Source organism: Sciurus vulgaris, assembly GCF_902686455.1.
Source record: "Sciurus vulgaris genome assembly, chromosome: 6".
NCBI lineage: Eukaryota > Metazoa > Chordata > Mammalia > Rodentia > Sciuridae > Sciurus > Sciurus vulgaris.
In genome coordinates this window covers 106,695,386-106,719,498 of record NC_136466.1, presented here as the reverse complement: position 1 = coordinate 106,719,498, position 24,113 = coordinate 106,695,386, and the positions used below count along the sequence as shown (strand labels likewise).

At 39.7% G+C, this 24,113-nt stretch overlaps 2 protein-coding genes across 6 annotated transcripts in view; one reads left to right on the top strand and one right to left on the bottom strand.

The window, feature by feature from the left end:
* The window catches only part of DMGDH (dimethylglycine dehydrogenase), a gene marked incomplete at its 5' end in the record, with an annotated part of 53,669 nt that extends 47,236 nt beyond the window's left edge, over nucleotides 1–6,433 (bottom strand). For 4 of the 5 annotated variants that reach the window (XR_013764388.1, XM_079143568.1, XM_079143567.1 and 1 more), the window contains 2 exons: nucleotides 2,775–2,949; nucleotides 6,161–6,433. Coding sequence is in view for 4 of the 5 variants with exons in the window: in XM_079143568.1 (XP_078999694.1) it covers nucleotides 2,775–2,949; nucleotides 6,161–6,433 (448 nt within the window). The remainder of the gene's footprint in view (nucleotides 1–2,774; nucleotides 2,950–6,160) is intronic. The other variant, XM_079143569.1, reaches the window with a different exon arrangement.
* Nucleotides 6,339–20,480, top strand: LOC306663183 (S-methylmethionine--homocysteine S-methyltransferase BHMT2). Its single transcript, XM_079143587.1, has 8 exons — nucleotides 6,339–6,464; nucleotides 9,666–9,798; nucleotides 11,466–11,557; nucleotides 12,581–12,772; nucleotides 14,539–14,686; nucleotides 14,918–15,100; nucleotides 15,345–15,573; nucleotides 19,508–20,480. The coding sequence occupies exons 1-8, from the start codon at nucleotides 6,432–6,434 to the stop codon at nucleotides 19,587–19,589; spliced, it is 1,092 nt and encodes a 363-aa protein (XP_078999713.1). The 5' UTR covers nucleotides 6,339–6,431; the 3' UTR covers nucleotides 19,590–20,480.
* Nucleotides 20,481–24,113: the final 3,633 nt, after the last annotated feature.

Below are 24,113 nucleotides of genomic sequence, written 5' to 3'. Positions count from 1 at the left end.
CAAGTTCACCCCCACTCCCTTTCATTACAGGTTGTATTTCTTGAAGCCCTGTCTCTATAGAGCTAATCACAATGATGAGGCCCTAGACCATGCGACTTGTACCACGTCATGATATACTGAAGACAAAAGAAAATGAGGATGTTCCACTTGCAGCACCAGCCACCCCCAAGTCAACCCTGGAATCATACACACATGCCGCCCACCTCAGTGTGGGCTGTTGACAAGTATTAATGAAGCTTAATTCCTTTCTCACATTTATAGATTAAAATATTCTAATATTATCTTCCTACACCCCCAAATGGATCATCTTACCAAGAAGTAGTCTTGGTAAGAGAGCAAAACCTCTGGCTCTCTGGATTTATGATTCCATTTTGAATATTCATTCACTTGGCAAGCCGGCCTTTCTCCTCAAGCACTTGATCCCCTCCCTTCCAGATGATTTTCATATTGAAAACATACTATCTTTCAGTGAGATTGCCTTTATTTTTTGCAGTGTCCCCCTTTCACTGGCTCCCCAACCTTCTATATTCTCACATCTGCTCCGAAAATGTCACTGTGTTAAAAATTCCTGGTATGTGGGATTTCTTCCTGTTGCTTCTCAGAGGGAGGCCTCTCTGTCTTGCAAAAAGTTCCAGAATCAGCTTTCTAGGACAACTTTTCTTTTTATTTATTCCAAGGGGGCAGAGTAAGTGATTCGTGATGTCCCATTGCACCTTGAACACACACTTGCCTGACTCCTCATTTTGTAAACATAATACCTTGCCTACAAAGCAAAGGAAGGTCCTTCTCCACTTGCTTGGGTTTCTCCTTGCGTAAGGGAAAATTAGTTTACATGGTTAACTCTTAACAAGAAACTATCACCTTAAAAACACTGCATACTTATATTTTATTTATTTATTTTGAAAGAATTTGGTTTAAAGGTGTGTTGCTTTTAATTCATGGGACATCTAAGAAGTAAAATCCCAGGGAATCTTATAATCTATTCTAAAATGCAAACCACATCAAATCAGTGTGCAAATGAGCAAATTATACAAACATTAAAGTGTTTGCTTCCTTCACAATCTGGAGTGGTATTGAGGAAGTAAGTCTCATTCCCATTTGCCTAAATTTCCCTCTGCCTGAAACTCTTACCTAGATAACCTCAGGCCCCGCGGCCCCCTCACTCACTGCTCCTGGGTCTTTGCTTTCCTGTCACCTCTTGGAAGTAGCCTCCCTAACCCCTACTCATCTCACTCCCCATCATTCTACACCCCTTACCTGATTCACTTTTCTTCATGGTGCCTGTCCCTCTCTATGGGCTTTCTGTCTGACCCCCAGAATGTGAGCTCAAGGAAGCAGGGACTGTGTTTTGTTCCCTGCTGGGTCCCCACCTCCTAGAGCAGAGCTAGCCCGGCACAACATCGGCTCTTCATAAACTCTGGTGTGGGTGACTGAAAGCACACTAAAGAAAAGATGGAGGAGAGCCACGGAGAAGGCGGGCCTGCATCCAAGAGATAACACACCTACCTGCAAATGAGTTTGAGGAGGGGAGAAAGGCCAAGAGAGCGAGTGGCTTTGCTGGCCCCTCTCTGTGGGTGGTGGAAGCAAGCTGAAGGAGACTGATGAAAGGAGACAGGAATGCTGGGCAAACTGAAACCGCACCAAGGATGGTGCGCTCCAGGGTTCCTCCCAGACTGAAGCCTGAGGGGGTTGAAGGGAGGAGAGGAGCCAGGCTTGGTGCTGTTTTTTCCAGAAGCCTCTGGTAAACCAGTGTGTGCCAGCTTTCTGTGACCACTGGGACTCTGGGGCCAATGGAGCTTAAATCAGGGCAGCACTCTCCCTCAGATTCAGCCAGTGGCAGGCAGCTCTGTCCATTCTAGTCCTCCAGCCCCACATGAGGAGCAGGTGCTAAATATCAAAAAGCCCCTGGGAGGAGGGTCCCCTTTTGCTTCCTGTTATTTTTAGCACAGGAAAACTAATTATGTAAGCCCACACTAATTCTGCCCAAATCTTCATCCAAAAGAAAATTGCACCAGCAATCAAAAAAAAAAAAAAATCTTCCTCTCCTCTCCTTAGCCTATTTCAGAAATAATTGGTTTGGCAGCATGAGAGCAATGTCAATCCAGGGTCTTGTCTTAGGCAGCTCTCCAGTTATGCCCAATTATGGTTCAAGAACTGAACAACTAACTGTGCATAACATAAAGTGAGCAAGATTGACTTGGTCTGGAGTTTTAGTTAACACAAAGCTTAGTGCACATTCACAGTCCTCATGTTTAAGTCCTCATGAGGCCAAACACAAAATCAGCATCATAAATAAATAAAAATCAAAGAACTGTCAAACATAGGTAAGAGGAGTATGGATAAAGGCCTTGGGCTTGTATTTGGCATCACCCAACCAGTGTCCTCTGACCCAAAAGCTAACATTTATTATTGAACATTGGCCATGTATTTAGTAACTTAACACATGTTAATTCAATCTTCAACACAGCCCCATCAAATAGGCACTATTAATATTCCCATTTTACACATCAGAAAAGGGAAACTGAAGTAACTTGCTGGAAACCATGTAGGCAGAAAATGGCAAAGTCAGGATTTGAACCCAGAGGCCATGTGTTCAAGATAGAAACATGATCTAAATAAGTGCCAGTTGCTGCCTGGGTGTACACCAGCTAAGCTGCTGCTCTGTGGAGAGGGAGCTCCCTCTTGAGAGCTCACAGTGAGCAGCTGTGGCTGGGAAGCAGTGGGCTGCCTGGCGCTGTTCAGGGCACAGGACAATTTCAGGGTGCTTTTCTTACTGCATGCCAGGTAGATCCAGCTGTGAGCTCCGATTTCTCCAGCAGGACCACATCTTTCATCCCTGCTTTGGCCAGGTGATAAGCCAGACTCACACCAACACAGCCACCTCCAATTATCACTGTTTCTGCTCTGTCTTTCCATTTTGTTTCTGCAGGCAAAGGTGGTTTTTCCTCTCTGGAAGACAATTGTTTAAAATCTGGTAACTTTACTCAGCTACAGTAGTTGCAGTTTTGGTCTGTGCTTCCCCTCATCCATTTCCCTAGTACTGTGATTGACCTTGTGAACACCTAGTGAATGTCCTTATTTAACAATCTGGGGCATCTAAACCTGGAGCAGGCAACCTAGCTTGGTGAGGGAGAAGGGGACATTTTGGCTCTATTCCATATAAAAATTCTAGATCACTGTAGGTAAAAAATATAACCAAAGAAATGAACAGGTAGTTTTCCCCTGCCAAAGAATCTACAGAATAATTTTTCTTATTTAAAAAACACATTTATAATCATTTTATTCCATGAAAAACTATAATCACTGTGAAATTTAGACCTATAAATCTTGGATCACCTCCTCCCTCCAATGCTTTCCAGGTTGAAGGAGAAAAATGATCTGCATCATTTGACATTCTCTCACCATGCATGTGCTTCTCTATCTTTATTGCTCAGTGTTTAACATATGTATTTGCATGTCTGTCTTCCTACCTGGACCACAAACTTCTTTTTTTTTTCCCATCCCCTCCCTTTGTTATATAATGTCATTGGACCACGAACTTCTGGAAGGAAGGAATGACGTCATGCTCCTCACTGATGTTCAGCCCCTGCACAGTGCCCACATCTAATATGTGTGTGGAATGAATATATTCAATACCTATGGTGGTTTAGTCTTAACCTTCTATCGACCATACTGTTCCCATGTAAGTCCCCAAAAGAATGCAATTGGTCTCATTAGCACAAGAGGATTTATTCATTGTTGCCACAGTTTATAATTTTGATATATACATTTTTCCATTCACGCATTTGTTTTTCTCTTACTCATTCATCTAGTTCTTCCTAAGTTCCTGCATGAACAGAGCAAACATAGCAATGGTGGGCCAAATCAGACATTGCCTCTATGCTCTGAAGTTCACAACATGGAGAGACAGTGGTTTTAGCATCTCCTGATTTTTTTCCTAACTCCATCATTCCTGTTATATTTATCCATTGGTCTTCTACTGCAAGGAAGTGCTTTCTTTTGACCCCTGTTTCTTTGTTGTCTGTATTAATGTGAATTTATAAATATTCATTGCATTCAGTGGGCTTCAATCTATTACTATGCACCATTTATTTTAATGCCAGTTACCCCAGATTTCACCAGAAGAAGGTTCTCAGGCCCTTTTGTCATGACCACATTACTCCTGGAGTACTTCCTTATTTTCTGGTGCCAGGTGGTTAGGTGGTTTTAAAATTACTTATAATTTGCTTAGGTGGTTTCAAAATGACTTATAATTTTTGTGCAAGAATAAAAAATTACACACCTAACTACTTTGCATATAAATTTATTTGAGCCCTCAAGTCCTACTTATTTTAGAGAAATTTAGACAAAGGTCTCAACATTTTCTTATCTGCAAAGTGAGGCTGCGAAAGTTCAGTTTGGCAATATTTGATAAAGTGTTATCAGCTTTATAATATTCCTTCTGCCCAGCATTCCCTAATGGAGTCAAACTAAGAGAGTGTTTTTAAATTATAGCCATCTTAAATTTCTTCTGAAATACAGATGGTTACAAATAAACTCAAAATCAAACAACAAAGTAGGAACCATGCGAAAAACCAAGGTCAGCAATCTTCTATTATGTAGAGGGAAATGAGAGGGAGCAGGGTATGAAAAATGGTGGAATGAGACAGGCCTCATTACCCTATGTATGTGTATGATTACACGAATGGTATGAATCTACAGGTGCACAGCCATAGAAATGAAAAGATGTACCCCATTTGTGTACAATGAATCAAAATGCAGTCTGTAAAAATAAAAAAAAAATTAAATTTAAAAAAAAGAAATGGAAAATTTTAAATTGTCAGACCAAGTACTTTCTAAAATCAAACATCTTCTTAATAGTTTGGGACTGGGTATAAAGAACATGCAATAGAAATAAAATCATTTAAATTTTGATTTGTTGAATACAGAACTATATGTTGCTAATGAATCCAGCAAAATACATTTTAGATAGTCCTGAATAATACATTTTGTCTAATCAGTTTTAAACAGATCAACTTGTTACATTTCTATTTCCTTTTGCACTAAAGTATCATCATTATATAAGTACTTTTGTGATGCTTTACTGTCTACAAAGCACTTTCACATGCAAATTATTTAAAATTTGCAGCAATCCTTTGAGTTAGGCAGAGCAAATATTATCCCATTTTACAGAAGAAGGAACTGAAACTCAGAAGTGTGAGATCACATGCTGTGTTACTGGAGGAGCAGAAACTGTGACTTAGTGGCTTCTGTATTTCAAACATTAGGGACAAGTCTAGCACATCACAGACATCTAGGAAATACTTGTTGAATGAAAAGATGGATGGAAGGAACTCAAAAGCAAGTCTTTTGATTCCAGAATTTCAGATCACAGAATGTAAAATAAAAGTTTCATCAACTTTTAAGTGACTCTAGCGAGCAGAACTACCTTGCAGCCATGAATAATCTATCAACACAATGAAGTAAAAAGATGCTCAGCATCACTCTATTTAAATGCAGACCAATTAAAATAAGAAAACACCATTTTCACCTGGCAGAGAGTAGGTACAAATTTGGAGAATTTGTTGCTATCTTTCCATCTTTCAAATGTACATAATCCTTTCCCTAACAATTTCACTTTAACAAATCAATTCTATAGATGGATCCCCATAAGTATCCAAAGATAAGAAGTTTCACATGTATTTTATTTGTAGTAATAAAACTGGGAACAGTTTATTAGTGAATAGACTGCTTAATCGTGTTACAGAATATCAACAGAATGGAAAACTATGCAGACATTTTAAAAGAATATGGCAAACCAATATGAACTGATATGGAACAATTCTCCAAGATAATTGAAAATTGTAAAAGGGTGTAAGCAAGCCAAAGAAGAATACACATGCCCCGGCGTGTGCCGCACGACCATCTCTGGTTATGAAGACATTGGCAGCTGTTGGCAGTGGGGGAGCTGAGGCAGGAAAGACTTTGCACAGATATTTTTCGATATTTTTTTCACTTTGTAACAAACAGATAATTCAAGGAGAAATCGCCAAGACCCATTTCTTGGAAGTAAGAGGAGTCCTAACTTCAGAGACTTGTCTCCGCCCCTGGCTCCCACCCCTGGCTCCCACCCTGGCAGCCTCCCAGCCGCCGGCTTTGATGCAGACGGGGCCCCACTCACGCGTCCCGGCGGGAGAGCCAGCGCGGGCGCCCGGGGGAGTCCCGCCATCCGCAGCCCAGCCGCGGGAGGCCCAGAAGCCGCTGTGCGCTCAGGCGGAGCATGATGAGGCCCAGGCAGAGACTGAGGCTGAGGGTGCGGGGCACCCGCTGCGAGGCCACCTAGCTCCGCGGGGGCCGCGGGGCGGCGGGCGGATCCTCCCCCAGGGCAAGGGGCGGGCTCCTCCTGGACAAACTCGCGCGAGGAGCCCCAGCACCCGCAGAGTCGTGGCACCATGGCACCAGCTGGAGGTCCCCGCGCCAAGAAGGTAAGTGTCCTTTCTTCTTCTTCGCGGAGTCCCCACTGCTGGACTTGGAGTAACTTAATACGAATCCTTCCTTGACCCCTAGTGGAGTCTTGGGGCCTTCGCAAGGCACCGAACTGGACGACTCTGAGCCTCAGTTTACCAGATAACCAGTTGATTAACATTTCTCGGTTCTAGGCACTAAGGAGAGTACACAGAGTATCTCCTCATCTTCACAATTATCCCTATTTTACAGATGAGGAAACTGAGGCGCAGAGACTCAGGCAACTAGCTCAAGGTCAATATCTAGTTCAGGTTACAAGGGGATTTGAAGTCTAACTTAGAAGGTGCACATGTTCCTTCCTCAAGGGACCTGCATCCACTCGCTAACTCTTCAGGGTCACCCGCCCCAGACCCCCTTGGAGTTACCCTTACACTTTTGTAAAGGCATCAGCCTGGCCCTGCCAGTCACCCACTGTCCTGAAACCTGTCCTGTTCAAGGACACTACCCTAGGAGCAGGGTGGGCTGTGTGGGGTCCCCACCGCCTGGCCCCTTTCAGGATATGGTTGGCGATGTTGACTTTATTCCTCCCAATGTTGGGAATTCGTGAGGAGGGAAAGACGACTAAACAAAATCAGAAAGGGTATGAACTTGGAGGAAGGGCATGCCCAGGATTCTGAGCTGCATAATTCAGAATGCAGGAGGATCACACAGGCCTGGAAATATGCCACTGATCTACTAATATTAAAAAACTAAGAACAGTCCAAATGCCCTGCAACCTGGAACTCTCTACATAAACTGATATTCAATCACTTAACAAGATACCAGGCAGCCAATGAAAGAAGTAAGGATGAGAACAGGCAACGTGCTTTGACAATATTGTTAGGAAGGTATATCACAGACCAACCTCAACTACATAAAAGCATTTACATATATGCTGTAAGTGAGGACACAACAATGATAAGAGCTATGCAAGATGTGGAATATGATATGTTCTGATTATAAAAATAAAAATATGAGCATTGAGGAAAATAAGGTTAATGAAAAGACAAAGAAGCAAAGAACTGACTTCTTTCTTTCGACTTTCTCTAATGCCTTGTTCATTTTTGCAGTTCATTTTCTTAAAAGGGCTTTTTAAATGTCCTGTCCTATTCAATTCCTTTGCGCCCTCTGCTCCTGCAACAACAGAGATTATCACATGTTAGTCTACATTAATGTATAACTGGGAGTTGAGGTGTTAGTGGGAAGGGACTTATATCAGTGCTCTCCTCAGCTAACAGGTGAAGAGAATCCATTTAATTGCCACAGAGGACTCTTTTAATTCTTAAAATGAAAAGAGCAGTCCTGCTGGCGATTCCAGGCAGATGGGGCTGATAATGTAGGCAGATTGCCCACCTTCTACCGCAGGGTGAAGTTGTTTTCCTCCTGTGAATATGAATAAAATCACCTTGAAGCAGATCTTAAATCATAGGTATTAATATCTGCAAAAGGTGCACATAAATGCACCCCAGGGTGCACTCTCAGATCCAAAGCAGGTTCACTGCCAAACTGAAGAATGGAATGAAAACATAAATGTACTGCAAAATTGACAGTACTCTTAATTTTACATTTTCCTGTTCTTGTCATTCTAAAATCTGTCTTTAGACTATACTGGTGTACTAATTAATTATGCTGGTGTAGTAATTAATTGAAGTGGTAAGGATAACAAAGGAGAGCTAACTTGCTCTGAATTCAAATTGAGTTTCTGAATTCAGATTTAGTTATTTTGGTCTAGTTCTATAGAAAAATGGTAAAGTTAAAGTGTTGGCAAACCCACCCAGATAACAGATGAAGATGTTTTGTCTTCAGGATCCTAAAGACAGTCAAAATATGTACTATAATTTTCTTAAAGCCCAAGCTAATTTTCTGTTAAAGTGTTCTTTTTCTCCTCAGGGCCAAAATACGAGCATATGTGAAATATCTCACATTTTCAAAACAGCTGTCTCTCTAATAAATTGTCAGCACCACTTATTACAGGTCTCCTCTTTGTTTGTAAGGATATAGACAAATAAGATATGCCACCTGCCTGCATGCATCCCATAAACAAGTAGGAAACAGGCAAGTACCCAGAAGTTGCAGTGCAGGTGGATGCAGGGATGGAAGATGTCAAAGTTAAATAGGACACGAGAGAAGGGCCATCACAAACAGGAGTCGGTCTGGTGAGACTCTGTTCACACAGCAACAGAAGATTGTTCAGGGTGGAGTAGATTGCATGAGAGACCATTTCAATTGCATGAGAGACCATTTCAATAATCCATGACTGAGATGATGGATGAGGTGTGTATAAAAATGCTTCATAGATGTACTTGTTTTAACCTTGTGACAGATTGGATGTGGGAGGTGGGAGACTAACCCATAACATCAGAAGAATGTTCTTCTCCTCTAGAAGTGTTTGTTTGCAATATTAAATTTAATTATTAACATGGTTAACACAGAGGTTTATTTTTCTCACTCAGGAAGAGGTCTAAAGATAGACAATCCATGGCTGCTGCGGCTACTCAAGGATGTCATTAAGAAGCCAGGCTCATGCTACCAGTTGATCCACTAGCCTTAGCATGTGGCTTTCACTAGCAAGGCTTCGAAATGACTGTAGCCCCAGGCATTATGATGATATTTTGTCAGGAAAGAGAAAGAGACAAGATGGAAGAGAGTGGGCATCCATATCAGGAAAGCAGAAATTTTCCAGAAATCCTTAGCTGGCTTCCACCCATGTCTTGTTGGCCATTGCTGTATGACAAGGCCACTTCCAACAGCAAGGGAGCCTGGGAATTTTCTTTATTCTTTTTTTTTTTTTTTTTTTTTTTTTCAGTTGAGGACATTGTCTCCCCACACAAAATACATTAGCAAGGAAGAGAAAGAATGCACATTAGTTAGGAAACAAGCAATATCACCACAAACATGCTGAAAAACCAAAATAACTATCAGGGAATTGACAATTTCAGGATAATTTGACCCAGAGTACATATTGAGGAAAAAAAAAAAAAAAAAAACAGTCACAGTTCTTTGCACGAAGTAGGTATCTGGATAGTATACTCAATCTTTTTGAAGCACCATGAGACATCATTTTAGCATAACTAGAGCTCAAAGAACACAATACCACCTTTTCTAAAATTAGAAATTGCTTCTTTTTTCAAGTGGGAGGTGGGACAGGGAGAGCTTAGGTGATTTCTGGTTTTCTTCCACAGGGTATTTTAGAACGTCTGGATGCTGGGGAGGTGGTGATTGGGGATGGCAGCTTTCTCCTAACTCTGGAGAAGAGAGGCTATGTGAAGGCTGGGCTCTGGACTCCTGAAGCAGTGATAGAACATCCAGATGCAGGTCGGTGCACGCATCACCCAAGAGTGTTTATCTGAGTGACATTTTATTTAGTCGGGTTGAGAGAAAGGTTTAGAAACAATAGCCAGTGTTTCTGAGGACTGCTTCTGTTGCAAAATTGCCGAGATGTGGAGACATTGGCAGTGTGTTGTCTAAAGCACATAGAAAATGGCCTGTCTCTCTCTCTGTGCCTTAATCACTCCCTCTTTGTCTCTTTCTCTCTTCTTTCTCATTCACACGTGTGTGCCCACACTCACACATTTACATCTTATTGACAGGTAGTGCTTAAATACACATTTTAGTAATTGTTCTATGATATTTACCTTGCAGCTATTCAAGGGCTTCCTCAAATAGCAAAAGTTGACGTTTCTGCTTCAGATTCATCCTCCCAACTGATGTGCACACTATAACAGTGTAGATAGTAAGAATGGCTAATGGCAGTTAACCAGCTTAACAGAGGACAGACAACCAGGTTCTGGAGATGAGAGGGCAAAGAAATGAACAGTTTTATGTTATCCTCTTAGCTAGAGAAAATGAAAAAAAAAAAAAAAAACAAAAAAGAGCTGGAGGTACAGACTGCGATGGAATTGGTTGATTATGCCAAATTAGAACTTGAATTCCATTATGACTCCATATGTGTGCATGTGTGTGTGTGTGTGTGTGTGTGTGTGTGTGTGTGTATTCACTGTTGTTGTTTCGTTTTGTTTTGTTTTTTGTTCTCCTAAATTAAGGTGGGAAAATAAGAGCAAAGAATGAAATGTGGGGGTGGGGAGAAGAACACACACTGGGAATGAAATTTGTGGGTTACTCTGATTTTATGCATATATGCATATAAACCTAGGGTCCTATGTTGGTCTTTCACTGACCACCGATATGACCTTAGACAAATTCCTTGACCTCTCCAAGGATCTGTTTCTTCATGTCACATGGATGCAGGACATGGACTAGTAGTGAAGACTAATGAGTTAACCCATGTGAAATGCCCACTGTATCTTCTGTACCCAATAGCCAATCCCATTTTTTCACAGATTCCCAGAGTTTTGTGGCAGGACAAAATTAAGTTCTGTCCCTCTGATGCTTCCAGAAAGTGAAGCTGTCATCTGACTGAAGAACTTGTTCTTAATTTTGGAAGATCTTTTTGCTAAACCAGGAAAAAATGTGTTGAAATAGCAAGGAAAAGGATATGGAGTGGGGTCAAAGACGGGAAAGAGAAAGAAAGGGATGATTTTCTGTGAGGCCCAGGAAAGTATTCAGACATTCCAAGGTCCCCCCAGAGCTCGCTGCTGACTTGGCCTGTCATTCTGCTCTCTCTGTTTCCTCTTCACTGGGCCACCAGCAATAGACCAGCAGCATCCTTCACAACACTGCTGTCTGAATAAACCCCTTGGGACCAAGAGACCACAGGACCGTGGGCCTACCAGGGCTTCGTCTCTGCATGTGACTGCACCAGGCCTTGAGGCCCATCAACAGGGACTATAGGGCTGCTCCCTATGATAGATCTTGTCCTCAAATTTCACTCACTTACTCTTCAGCTTTTTATCGGTTCTAGGTTTGAAACTGGGTCTTATTGAAAGAGATAGGGGTGAGTGCGCTGCTGTAGCTGCTGAAAAAGAGAGCTTCTGCAACTTTTATTTTATTTTTTGAATTTCAATTAAAAAATTACTTTGTAGTTCGTCAGCTTCACATGGAATTCTTGAGAGCAGGCTCAAATGTCATGCAGACTTTCACCTTTTCTGCCAGTGAAGAAAAAATGGAAAGCAAGGTAAACTATAACTGGGGTTCAGAGGGGAGGGAGCTTCTACAATAAGCACAATCCCTTCATGGGAAGCTATGGAATTGAGCTGATGTGTTACTGCACATTATTACAAAATCCGTAGGAAAGATCTATTAATTTTATAAACATTTATACAAAATAAAGAAGTTCTTCCTACCCCCTTCAGGTAGAGGAGGGAATAGGACCAGACAGAACAGGCCATTGGAAAGGCAGGGTGGTCCTGCCTTTTTTGGAGAAAGAACATTTTGTAGATGATTCATCCACCCCATTTCAACACTTCTGCCATGTCTGTCTGGAGACAGGCATCCTGAAGAATACAGCGCTGGCCTAGAAATGAGAAAAACTGAGTTTGATATCCAACTTTGCCACCTATTGACTGTGTGACTTTGTATAAACATTGACTTTCTCTGTGCAAAATGGAGATAAAAATAGAGCTTATGTTCATACACCTGTGGAGAAGAGTAGATGAGATAAAGAATGTGGAAGTACAGTGAAACAGTCTGCAAAAATAAATTATTAATAGTTACAAATGTTAACATTCAGTCATGCGTTTAACAAACCAATATTTGTTGGCTATCAATGAAAGTTAATTCACTGGTTGTAGTCCAAGTACTATTGTTATGGTCCAGTCCCCATACTAGATACAAAGATGATGCAAAAGCATGGACCCTGTTCTAGAGAGCCTTGTGATCAAGTGTAGAAGGTGAACAAATGAACAGTTGTTAAAATCCAGTATGGTAAGTACAATAATGGAAATACAAGGTCACCAGTTACAGAGGAGATTGCACCCAGCTCTGCTCATCTTCTCCTTTTTTTTTTTTTTTTTTTTTTTTTTGCGGTGCTGGGGATCAAACCCAGGGCCTTGTGCATACAAGGCAAGCACTCTACCGACTGAGCTATCTCCCCAGCCCTTAATCTTCTCATTTTGCAGTTTAAATGATTAGTTGACAAGCTTGCACTCACTCTTTGTTGTTCATTATATTGTACATTTAAAATACTCTCTGACATCAGTGGGAAGCTGTAAATGCTGCTGCCTGTGACCTCGCCAGGGAAGTGGCTGACAAAGGTGATGCTCTGGTGGCCGGGGGGATCAGCCAGACATCATTGTATAAACACCACAAGGATGAAGCTAGAATTAAGAAGCTTTTTCGACTACAACTGGAGGTTTTTGCCAGGAAAAATGTGGACTTCTTGATTGCAGAGGTAATCTAGCATTAGAAGAAGATTAAACCTGTTTTGTCAAGTGTGACTGTGTGGACTTCAACTTTCACTAAGGAATTGGACTGCCTTATGATCTCATTTCCTCCATGTGGATGGCCAAAGGTCTGTTGAAATTCACTATGGTCCAGGCCAACATTCTCTTACTTGTATATTGGGTCCTCTGTGAGGCCGAGAGACAGACCCAGGAGAAGCCTGACCATAGCCTTTGTTTTCTAAAGTATAGGTGGTTGCAGTGATTAATTCAGGGGATCCTAAAGCCTAGGAAAGAGGAAGAGGACAGTGGCTCTTAAGGGCAAGGCCAGGCTGGATGTTGCCATTTAGAAGGCTAGAGACAGCAAGGGAGAAAAGCCTTGGAGGTATTTGGCTGCTCAGGGTCATCCAGACTCCATCATTAGCTCTCAACACTGAGAAGCTTCCTTCACCTCCTCCATCCATACCTTGCTTCCTTTGCCTCTCTGCCTTCCTTCAAGCGATAACATGTGAGTGACACTTTGAAGACAGAATCAGTAAGCATTGGTCATGAAGGTTCAGAACATTCTCTTCCTTTCACCCCGCAAAAGAAAGCTCTCATTTGCTCATTTTCCCACACAACCACTACTACCTGAAGTCCAGCCCTCAACCCAGGTCTTTACCATGAACAAGAAAATAGTGGCCCAGCAATTGCTTCCCTCATCACTCCACTCACTCTAGGGCAAACCCTGCCTCATCAACCTGCCCAACCCAGTGTTGTCCAAGCCTGACTGACCCACCTGGAATCTGCAGAGACTGCACAAACTGCCCTAGATCTTCTCCAAATGGGTGGGAACACAACTTTGCTGGTTTAAGAATTTGCCTTTGATTCTGTCATCCTTCATACAGTACTTTGGCAGATTTATTTCTAAGTCAATAGGGAAGGAACAGGGAGGTTTCAGCTGGCTTTTCTCCAGTTACCTAAAGGTCGGTTTTGAGATTGTGACACTCAAGGTTCCTGGGAAGAACTCCTACAACCAACCAATGTGGGCTTAACCAGAAATGGCCTGATCACCATTGACAAGGATATAGAGTAGCTCTCCCTCCTTACTCTGTGCTTGATCTTCTCATCTGTGGACAAATCTTTCCTACTTTCTGGAGGAATATCTAACTAGAGGTGAATATGAAAGTTCTTTGAAATGTAATATATAATAAGCTATTTATTTTTCAGAGATTATCCCTGTTCCATAAAAGAGAAGCCCAAAATTTATAAGTAAATCTTTTTCTTCAAAATCCTTATTTTAAATATACAATTATTTTAAAAATCCTTATGCTTGTGTGGGTGTGGGTTGGTTATTTTGTTTGTTTGGTTTTGGTACCAGCAATTGGTACCAGGGGCACTTAACTACTGAGCCACATCCACAGCCCTTTTTATATTTTATTTTGAGACAGAGTATCACTAAGTTGCTTAGTGCCTTACTAAGTTACTGAGCCTGGCCTTGAACTTGCAGTCCTCCTGCCTCAGCCTCCTGAGTCACTGGGATTACAAGTATGAGCTACCATAACTGGTTTGTGTGCATATTTTACTTATAGTCATCATTTCACTGAATAATTATCCCTGAATGAAAATCTACTTATCATTATTGAAGGAATTAAAATATTTAGCCAGTGTGCTGGAAACATATTCCTTAGCAAGTTTTATTGCCCATATTTGATAATTTTTGTAACCGTTTTGCAGCATTTCTGTTCTACTATCTGCTTTAGTTTTGACCAGTAGAAAAAAGTGACATTTCTCTTAGTATTTTGAGCATGTTGAAGAAGCTGTGTGGGCTGTGGAAGTCTTAAAAGAATTTGGTAAACCTGTGGCAGTTACCATGTGCATAAACCCAGAAGGAGACAAGGATAATGTGACACCTGGAGAATGTGCTGTGAAGCTGGGGAAGGCAGGTAACTTGGACCTGAAGTGTAATGAGCAACTCAGTCGTCGTTTATGAAATTTAACGGTGTATGCTTATTCTAGTGAGAGCAGTAAGGAAATAAAAGGATTAGCTGGAATCAGTTTCTTTATCATTAGCTGTCTTGGGGACAGATGATCTCTAATGTAGCTTCTAACTATTTAAAAAAAAAGAATAGACATATAAATAAAAAAATGTAAAAGTTCTTTATTTCCTCGCGTAGGGGCTAACATCATTGGTGTGAACTGCCGATTTGGGCCCCAGACCAGCATACAGACGATGAAGCTCATGAAGGAGGGCCTGGGGGCTGCAGGGCTGAAAGCCCACCTGATTGTACAGTCCCTGGGGTTCCACACACCTGACTGTGGCAAAGGAGGGTATTTGGATCTCCCAGAATACCCTTTTGGTAAGCTCAGGTGCACATAGAGGGCCTTGTATTTCTTGTGATAAAATTCAAATTGATATCATAAAAAAGTTTTATAATATAAGTCCATATAAGACAAAACATTCAATGTTAATCAAATATGAGTTATCTGAAAAATGTGTAATCTAAAGCTTATCGCTTTTGAATTGGAAAAAAATGCCCACCAGAGCATCTGTCATTTAAAAATGGAGAGAATAACAGAAATATTTTAACTGTTGTATTGCAGCACTGGAGCCCAGACTTGTAACCAGATGGGATATTCAAAAATATGCCAGAGAGGCCTACGACCTGGGGGTCAGGTACATAGGTGGGTGCTGTGGATTTGAGCCCTACCACATCAGGGCGATTGCAGAGGAGCTGGCCCCAGAAAGGGGATTTTTGCCACCAGCTTCAGAAAAACATGACAGCTGGGGAAGTGGTCTCAGTACACACACAAAACCCTGGATTAGAGCAAGGTAGGAATGTTTTTAAATTAACATTCTTATTGTTTTTTAAATCTCATTTTATTTACTGTTAATACTGTTTATGTACCTGATAATGAAAATTCAAGAAGTATTTAAGTATATAAAATGAAAAATAAGATATCCTCCCTCCTGATGCCATCCCCTTTTCCAGAGGTGTCCTTGTCTGTTCCAACTGTTGTAACAAAAGACCATAGACTGTGGGACTTATAACAATAGAACTTTATTTCACAGTTCTGGAGGCTGAGAAATACAAAATTAAGGTTTCATAATATTCAGTGTTTGGTAAGGGCCTGCTTTCTCATAGATAGTGCCTTCCAGTTGGGCCCTTAAATGATAGAGAGGGCAAGGCAAGCTCTCTGGCGTCTCTCTCACAAGGGCATTAATCCCATTTGTGGGGGCTCCATCCTTATAACATGATCACTTCCCAAAGACCCCCACCTTCTGAAACAATCACATCAGTGATTAGATTTCAACATATGAATCTGAGATGGGGGAACACAAACTTGCAGGCCTGTAAGTACAGAGGCAACCTGCTTGTCATTTTTTTCCTGAGGTCTTGTACCTATACTTTTTGTTTTATCAATTTTAAGTGAAAATTAGTGATAACCCTCTATGAAAGCTGAAGAATCTAAGTCACATAACCCACCCCTTTCCCCCTATTCTCTTTCCCAGTTTTGATTCATTACATTTTTATTTCTCCTGTTGATTGTCTTTTTAAATTGAAATTATATAATCACCACCTATTTTTAATCCATCCTTATAAGACAGAATCTCTTCACTCTACTCTCTATAAGAATTGATTTATAATGGGGGTGGGAGGGGGGCAAGAATGGAGGAAGGAGGGACTGTATAGAGGGAAAAGAGGGGTGGGAGGGGTGGGGGGAAGGAAAAAATAACAGAATGAATCAAACACCATTACCCTATGTAAATGTATGATTACGCAAATGATATGCTGTTACTCCATGTACAAACAGAAACATGTATCCCATTTGTTTACAATAAAAATAAATTTTAAAAAACATTGATTCCCTTCTGCTTCTCTCTAGTTTCCCCATCTATCTTTTAGCTTCTTTAAGTTATACCAGTACTTTTACATCATCAAGGTTTATAACCATTATGTTCTGTTCAGTAATGATAATTAAGTCTTCCAAGTCTCGTCTGTAAGTTGATTCCAAATGTAAAGCCAGTGAATAAAATTTACAATATAACTGTACTTGTCATGCTTTCAGCAGAACTCAACTTTATTTTTATCTCCCTTCTTCCCTTTAAACTTGCTCAACAGGTGAACTCTCTCCTTTGTCACACTGGAAAATACTGACATGACTTGGAATTCTCTGGGTATTCCTAGGCAATAAAAAAATCCCATACTCACATGATTTAGCAGACACAGCCTCAACTCAGTAATTAAGAGTGTTCAGCTCCATGTGGAATCAAACTTAGGAATGAGCTTTCAAACTTAAAACTTCTCTGGGCCTGGAGGTGTTACTCAGTGGTAGAGCCCTGAGGCTCTGGGTTCAATGCCCAGCAGGGCAGGGCAGGGAAGTGGTTCAAACAAAGCAAAAACCTAACATCTCTTTTGTCTGGCAGGAAGACATGAAAGGCCAAGGTGCAGTCCTCCTCATTTTCTGCTTTATGCTTCCAAATCTCCCTTTCCCACCTGCTATCCATGGTTTCAGGCTTCTCCAGATTTAGAGTAAAAGGAAGGAGGATATAGAGGGGTATCTCATCATCATTTGATTGGTACCCAACTGCAACTCTCAGAGCCTTGGCAAATCCTCATGAGTGGTTTCATGGTTCTTCAGAACCTTCCACTAGAAACTGGGCTCCATATTCTCATGCTTTAGGCCTTTGCCTCTGACTGCTACTTCCTCCTCAGACTCTGGCTGTCCACCAGGTCACTCCAGATATACCCTTTTTGGGGGTCCCATTGTCCTTCCTGGTGATTCTCTTGGGCCAGGTTTTAGATAGGTCTAGATTGGCTCTCTCGCTTTTATCAGGCTCAAATCATCAGGCTTCCACCTTCCTTTAAACAGACAAGCTCTGAGGATACGGTCTGATCCCAATTTAACAGCAACAGCACCCTCTTTGCTCATAAGCAAAATAGCTGGCCCACTGTGCTTTTGTGATCTAGATTTCCCAATGTAGTGCTAGGTGGGTCATCAGACAGGTTCATGGCCACCTTCCTTGATACTTCTATGGAGTGTCTAATTTGCAACTGCCTTTAATACCAGTTATCTATCATATCATAAGACTTCCAATCTAATACCCTGTTACAGAAGTGATTTTCTAAACATTCTCTGCAGAACTAAGAGGCATGCATGAGACCATGGAGAAAGAGAAATAATTTTGTTTCACAAAACTCGAGATACTTGTAGGAGAATGTTCTAAGCATCAAAGCAAATACATTCTCTTCTCTGACGTTCATCTGTTGTCCAGATCCACGCCGTACTTCAATTTGCTTCATAGTTGAACTGACTTTCTTTGTACTTGTACATTTGATTTTCTAGGAATTTCTAATTATCTTTCTTTTTCATTGCTGAAAGAAAAATTACAGATCTTCGCCTACTCTAAGGTCTTCCAGTTTCTAAATTATATTATTTGTTACAGTCAATCATTTTATTAATAAGACATTTTTTCTTGGGGCCCCCTGAATTGCTGTTCTATTTTGCCTAACTTAGTCTTCCTTTCTCTCTCATACCTGCACTCTCTCTCCCATAAATAATACATATATAACATATATAAAATGCATAAAATATATGAAGACTGTCATTGCAATGCCATCTCCTTTGACCAATTTCTAGAAACTGGTCAAAGCCTCTGCTGTCTTCTCGCTACACAGTGCTGTTATATATCTAATCCATTTTGTACTTCTTTATTCATTTCAGTGAGATTTGAAACAGTATTCACTTTTGAACTGGAACAATTTTCCTAATGTAAATCATTTAGATTGTAAAAATAAGCAAGACATTGCTAAGCTGGACCTTTCTTCTGGGAGATAAAGATATTTATCAGGGAAGATGTTTTCTATAAGTATCATATTTAGAAAAATATACAAAATGTAAATATAGTTAAAGGTGAGAAAAGCATACTTCGGTGGTGATTAAAATAGCTTAAATAAGTGAAGAACAACTTACTTTATTTATCCTTAAAATAAAGGATAAATACAGATCCTTAAAATTAGTTAGCCATTAAATTAAAACATTATTCTGTAAACTAAAGCAAGACATTCCTTGCGCCATGAACTCCAAACCTACTGATATTTGTAGAAGTTTATGATTTCACAGAAAGCTGTCTAAACCCCGGATTTCTGACATTTCACCATCTGAAAGTATTGATTTTTTTTTTTTTATTGTTTTGCAAGTAAAGAGGGAAAAACAACCTGTAAAAATATATTTAACACAAAGGTCTGTGACCAGGAACCTGGTACTCTTCTTTCTTTGTCTAAAAGCAAGGAACAAAGACTGACAAAGTAATATGAATTCGTTTCCTAATTACTTTTTTGAAGAATTATACTTTGTTCATTACATTAAAAACTGTCTCACATCTCATTACATTAAAATATTAAATGGATTTAGAAGAACTCTTTTAGAAATTTTGAATGAATGTAATTCATAAAAACATGTAAAATTGAAATACATTGTCTTTTCCTGAAAGGTGGTATAAAACCTAATGATTTTTTTGAGGATGAAAATGTGGGAAAGGGTCATGGCATTAATGGACATGGACATCATTCTTCTGTCTATAGAAACAAAAGTTCCACTTTGGCCTGATCAGAACCATATTTAAAGTTTTAAAAAATATACACATACATATATGCATATATGTACACATGCATACATGTATACATATATTTACATATGACATATTGGACTTATAAAATAAGTTTGCATCTTTTAATTAATTAATGATATATATTTTTAAACAGGGCTAAGAGGGAATATTGGGAGAATCTGCTGCCAGCTTCAGGCCGACCTTTCTGTCCTTCACTATCAAAGCCAGACAATTAAAGAATCGTGAAAGAAAAAACTGAAACAGCAGAACAGGTAGAAATGGCCTCAAGTCCCCCTTGCACCTCAGTCTCCCAGACACCTCAGCCTGCCCTGCTGTTTCAGCTGGCGATCAGCCACAGCACTGCAATCACTTCAGTTCAAGTTCACGTGGACAATGGAGCTTCTGCTCAATGAATGTCTTCAGCAGAGTGCTGCAGGGAATGCAGAGGAGTAAAGGACCCTTGTCGCCAAGTACCTGCTGTCCAGTAATGCTGTGATGCATTCTTTTGAAGATCATCAAGAACAGACAAAATTTCTTTGAGGGTGAATTTGACATTTAGACTAACCAGAAGTCACTGAGAATCAAACCTAGTGAATAATTCACATGCCTGAGCCAGGTGCTTGAGGAAGGCATAGCAACACTCCAAAGCAAGAGTCTGCTTTTCTTTATTGATTTGTATGATGGTTTCAAAGGCAATCACAGAATAAAAGATGAAAAAAATGTTTCACACAATGACAGGATTACTAAAATAAGTGTATAACCTTCCAAAGTGATTACTTTCAAAGATAAAATTTACAGAAAGGTATTAGGTTCAAGAATTTTTTAAATGTGTCTTTATAATCACAAATGGCTAGAATATAAACTAAGGACAAGGATCATCAAATATGTGTCCTTATTTAACATTGTGTTAGGCATAATCATAGATACTCAATGAAGTACTTATTGTTGATTTTCTTAAAAAGTAAAGATAGTTTTAGAAGATTTTTTAAAAAGTCAAGGTTCAAATTCCTCTTGTTCTAATCTTTTCTTGACTTATGTTTACATTATTTACTGTGTATTGATTTCTCTTTCTTCACAATTCTGTATCAATTTGTGACAATGAATAAACCTTTAAACAATTTACCTTTTATAGAGTTGGAATTTTTAAAATTAGGTGGATATAATTTTGAATCATAACAAATATTTATTATTTATTATGTTCCAGCCTTTGTGCTAGGCTCTCTCATATATTTGTGTGTGTGTGTGTGTGTGTGTGTGTATATATATATATATGTCATATATCAAATATATATAATATACATTATATATGTATGTGTGCATATATGTGTATACATACACACACACACACACACACACACACATGCATATATATATATAAATTTCCCTACACACAGTGATTAAAACTGAGAGATTACCAGGCATGGGCTCACACCTGTGATTTCAGTGACTCGGGAGGCTGAGGTAAGAGGATTCCAAGTTCTAGGCCAGCCTCCTTAATTTAGTCAGACCCTCAGCAACTTACTAAAACTTTGTCTCAAAATATTAAGGAGGACTGGCAATGTAGCTCAGTAGTAAAGCATCCCTGGGTTAAATCCCTAGTACCCACCCCCCAAAAAATGTGGAACAGGGAATGTATCTCAGTAGAGTACTTGTCTAGCAGGTGCAAGGCCCTGGGTTCAATCCCCAGTACTGCAGACAGAAAAGCAAAAAACAAAACAGAAAGTGTTTTTAATCCAGTAGTTTACACATGAGAAACTCAGGTCTAACTAGGCTAAGTAACTTGCCTGAGGTCACACAATTAGTAGGATTAGCAAATTAGAACTTGAACCCACATGATCTGGCTGTGGATTTCATGTTCTCAAGCACTGTTCTCCACTGCCTCTGCCGTGCACACAGGTGTTACTTTTATCAGACCCTATCCAAATATTTTTGTAGCTGAATTTAAGATTTTTTTTTTATTTTTAATCAATCCATAATAATTATATATTTATAAGGTAAATTATATAATGTATTAGGATTGAATCAGGGTAATTAGCATTTCCATCTCCTTATACATTTATACATTCATCATTTCTTTGTGTTTTGAATTCCTCTCTTCCAGTTCTTCATAAAATATGTAGTGAATTATTGAGTTTAAGGTATTTTTACCAACTTTTCTTAATATAAATTACTCCTGACATGCTTGATTCTATAATGTGGACAGCCTGGAATTCATTCAATGTCACCACTTTCCCCATGATGCACAACCCTACCCTGATGGAAATTAGAGAAGGAATCATTCATCATCATATCAGAGCCTTGGGGATCCTTGAGAGTGACTGATTCAAACCACTAATAAAGCGCCTGAATATCTTGGACTGCTTCTTCAACCAGGACCATTTGGTCCCTGTTTGGACCTTTTCAGTAGTGACTCAGTCTTTCAAGATCATTTATTTCTTTTTAAGATACATTCATGGACAGTTATCCCATAGATTAACCAGTTTATCAACAACCTCCACCTGTTGATTCAGAGTTTGGAATCTGAGTACCCAAAGAACAAACTTAAGGTTTCTTCCATATGTCAACTCTTCAAAATTTTAAAGATAGCTCTTTCTTATTTCCTCCTAACTGAAAGGCGGAGACTTTTAAGATGTACTTTGCCATACACCATCTGCATGTCATTAGATAGTAACTTATCTTTTGCGCCTTAATTTCCTCATCTGTGAAGAAAGGGGAACAAAGAAGCATCCTCACTGGGGGGCTTTGAGGATTAAATAAGAAGATGCTTAAAAACAGCACCGGGCATAAGGTAGACACTCATGGCGCATCAGACAGGGCAGTGTAATTATGGGGATTGGTTTCCAATCCCCCCATCCTCATGGCGGCTCTCTACTGGGCACACTCTGAAACAAAGCCTCTGGTTTCGTTTAGTGCCTGGACCTGCATACTACACTCCAGAGTAGACTTCTACCCAATAGCCACCTGCTTAGCAGATTAAAATCACGCGAAGAGGGCAGTGTCTGGCACTGTGAGAAGAGCAGAGTGGAGAGGCTGCTTTGGGAGGGGGCCGTCCTCCACTCTGAGTCCCTTTCTTGGGTCTGCACCAGCACAAACTAAGACTTGCATCCAGTTTCATACAGTCTGAAAGTGGTGCCATAAATAAAAATGAATTATACATGGTAGGTGGTAAGGAAGTGTTTTTAAATCTAGATCCATTGGCCCATAAAAAATGAAAATCAGTTGAGGCCCATATTAACAAAAAGCAGCTCATTTAGACTTCTGGAAAGAGTAAAGGCCTTCATCAGCTTTTCAGATGGATCGTTGGAATATATGCAAAAACATAATTAAAATATATTATTCAGAATGTGACAGTCTCGGGAGCGACATGGACTGAAAGATGTGAGTAAGGATAATAATAAGGAAAAATGAATTTGAAGAAGATTGCAGACCCCAAGTAAGAAGACAAGATGAGATGTGGCATAAAGATTGGCCCCAGCAATACTGTATGTTACATCCACTTGATGAAGTAGTGTGCAGTCACTGAAAATTGTGTTCAGGAGCAATATTTAATAACTTCATTGTGTGTGCTGCTTTTGCATTGATGACTTATGGTTGGAACATTATTGACAGGACAAAAGTCATACATGCAGGTTTCACTCCAAGTGTGATAAGTACAATGACCTTGAATAGGATGTTGATGAGACTAAAGTTGATAAAACTTCAAGTTTATCACAGATAAAAAAGATAAAGCAATAAAGCTTTTTTTGTTGTTGCTGTCATTAGTTTGTTTTGGTGTTGGGGGTTGAACCCACAGCCTCACGTGTGTTAAGCATGCACTCTACCAATGAGTTACATACCCAACCCCCAAGTTAAAAAAAATAAAAATGTAAAGACAGATTTCTTACATTGAAAGACTCCAAAATTTATATAGTAATTGGATCACACTCTAAATAATAATAAAAACACATTAGGAAAAAATATATCAACTACAATTTAATAATTATGCCCCCAAATAAAGCCTAGAAAGTATGCACAGAATCTCCTCTCTTTTTCTCTGATTTATCTTGTTCTGGCAATACTAGGCAACACATTTAGATAATTTAAAATATGGGAAAAGCAAATATATAATTCTTATTTGAGAGCTAGATATGCAGCTTAGCAGCACAGCATTTGCCTAGCATGCTCAAGGCCCTGTGTTCAATCCCAGTACAGAAAAAGACAAAAAAGAAAAAATCAGCACCCGCCTATAATTGAGTGACTGAGACAGGAGGATCCCAAGTTCAAAGCCAACCTCAGCAGAAGTAAGATACTAAGAAACTCAGTGAGACCCTGTCTCTAAATAAAATACAAAATTGGTCTGCAGATGTGGCTCAGTAGTTGAGTGCCCCTGAGTTCAATCCCCAGTACCCAAAAAAAGAAAAAAAAATCATTATTTGGTGTAGATGAAATGGTTATAAATCTCAAGATCACCCCAAAGGCTATCATAGACAATGGGAGAATTCAACATTGTGATGATCAAAAATTTTATATACAAAATTGATTACTTTTCTACATAGTTTTGAAAATGATTTGAAAGTTTAATGGAAAAAAGATATATTTCATATTTTAAACAAAATGATTAAATATCTTGGAACAAAATAAGAAATGTACAGGAGCTATTGAAGGAAATTTGGAGATGCTACTATAGAATGCAGAATAAGACTGAAACAAATATATGCACATGGTAATAGAACAACACAATATTTTAAAATATCAATTACTCTAAATTGATTGACAAATAT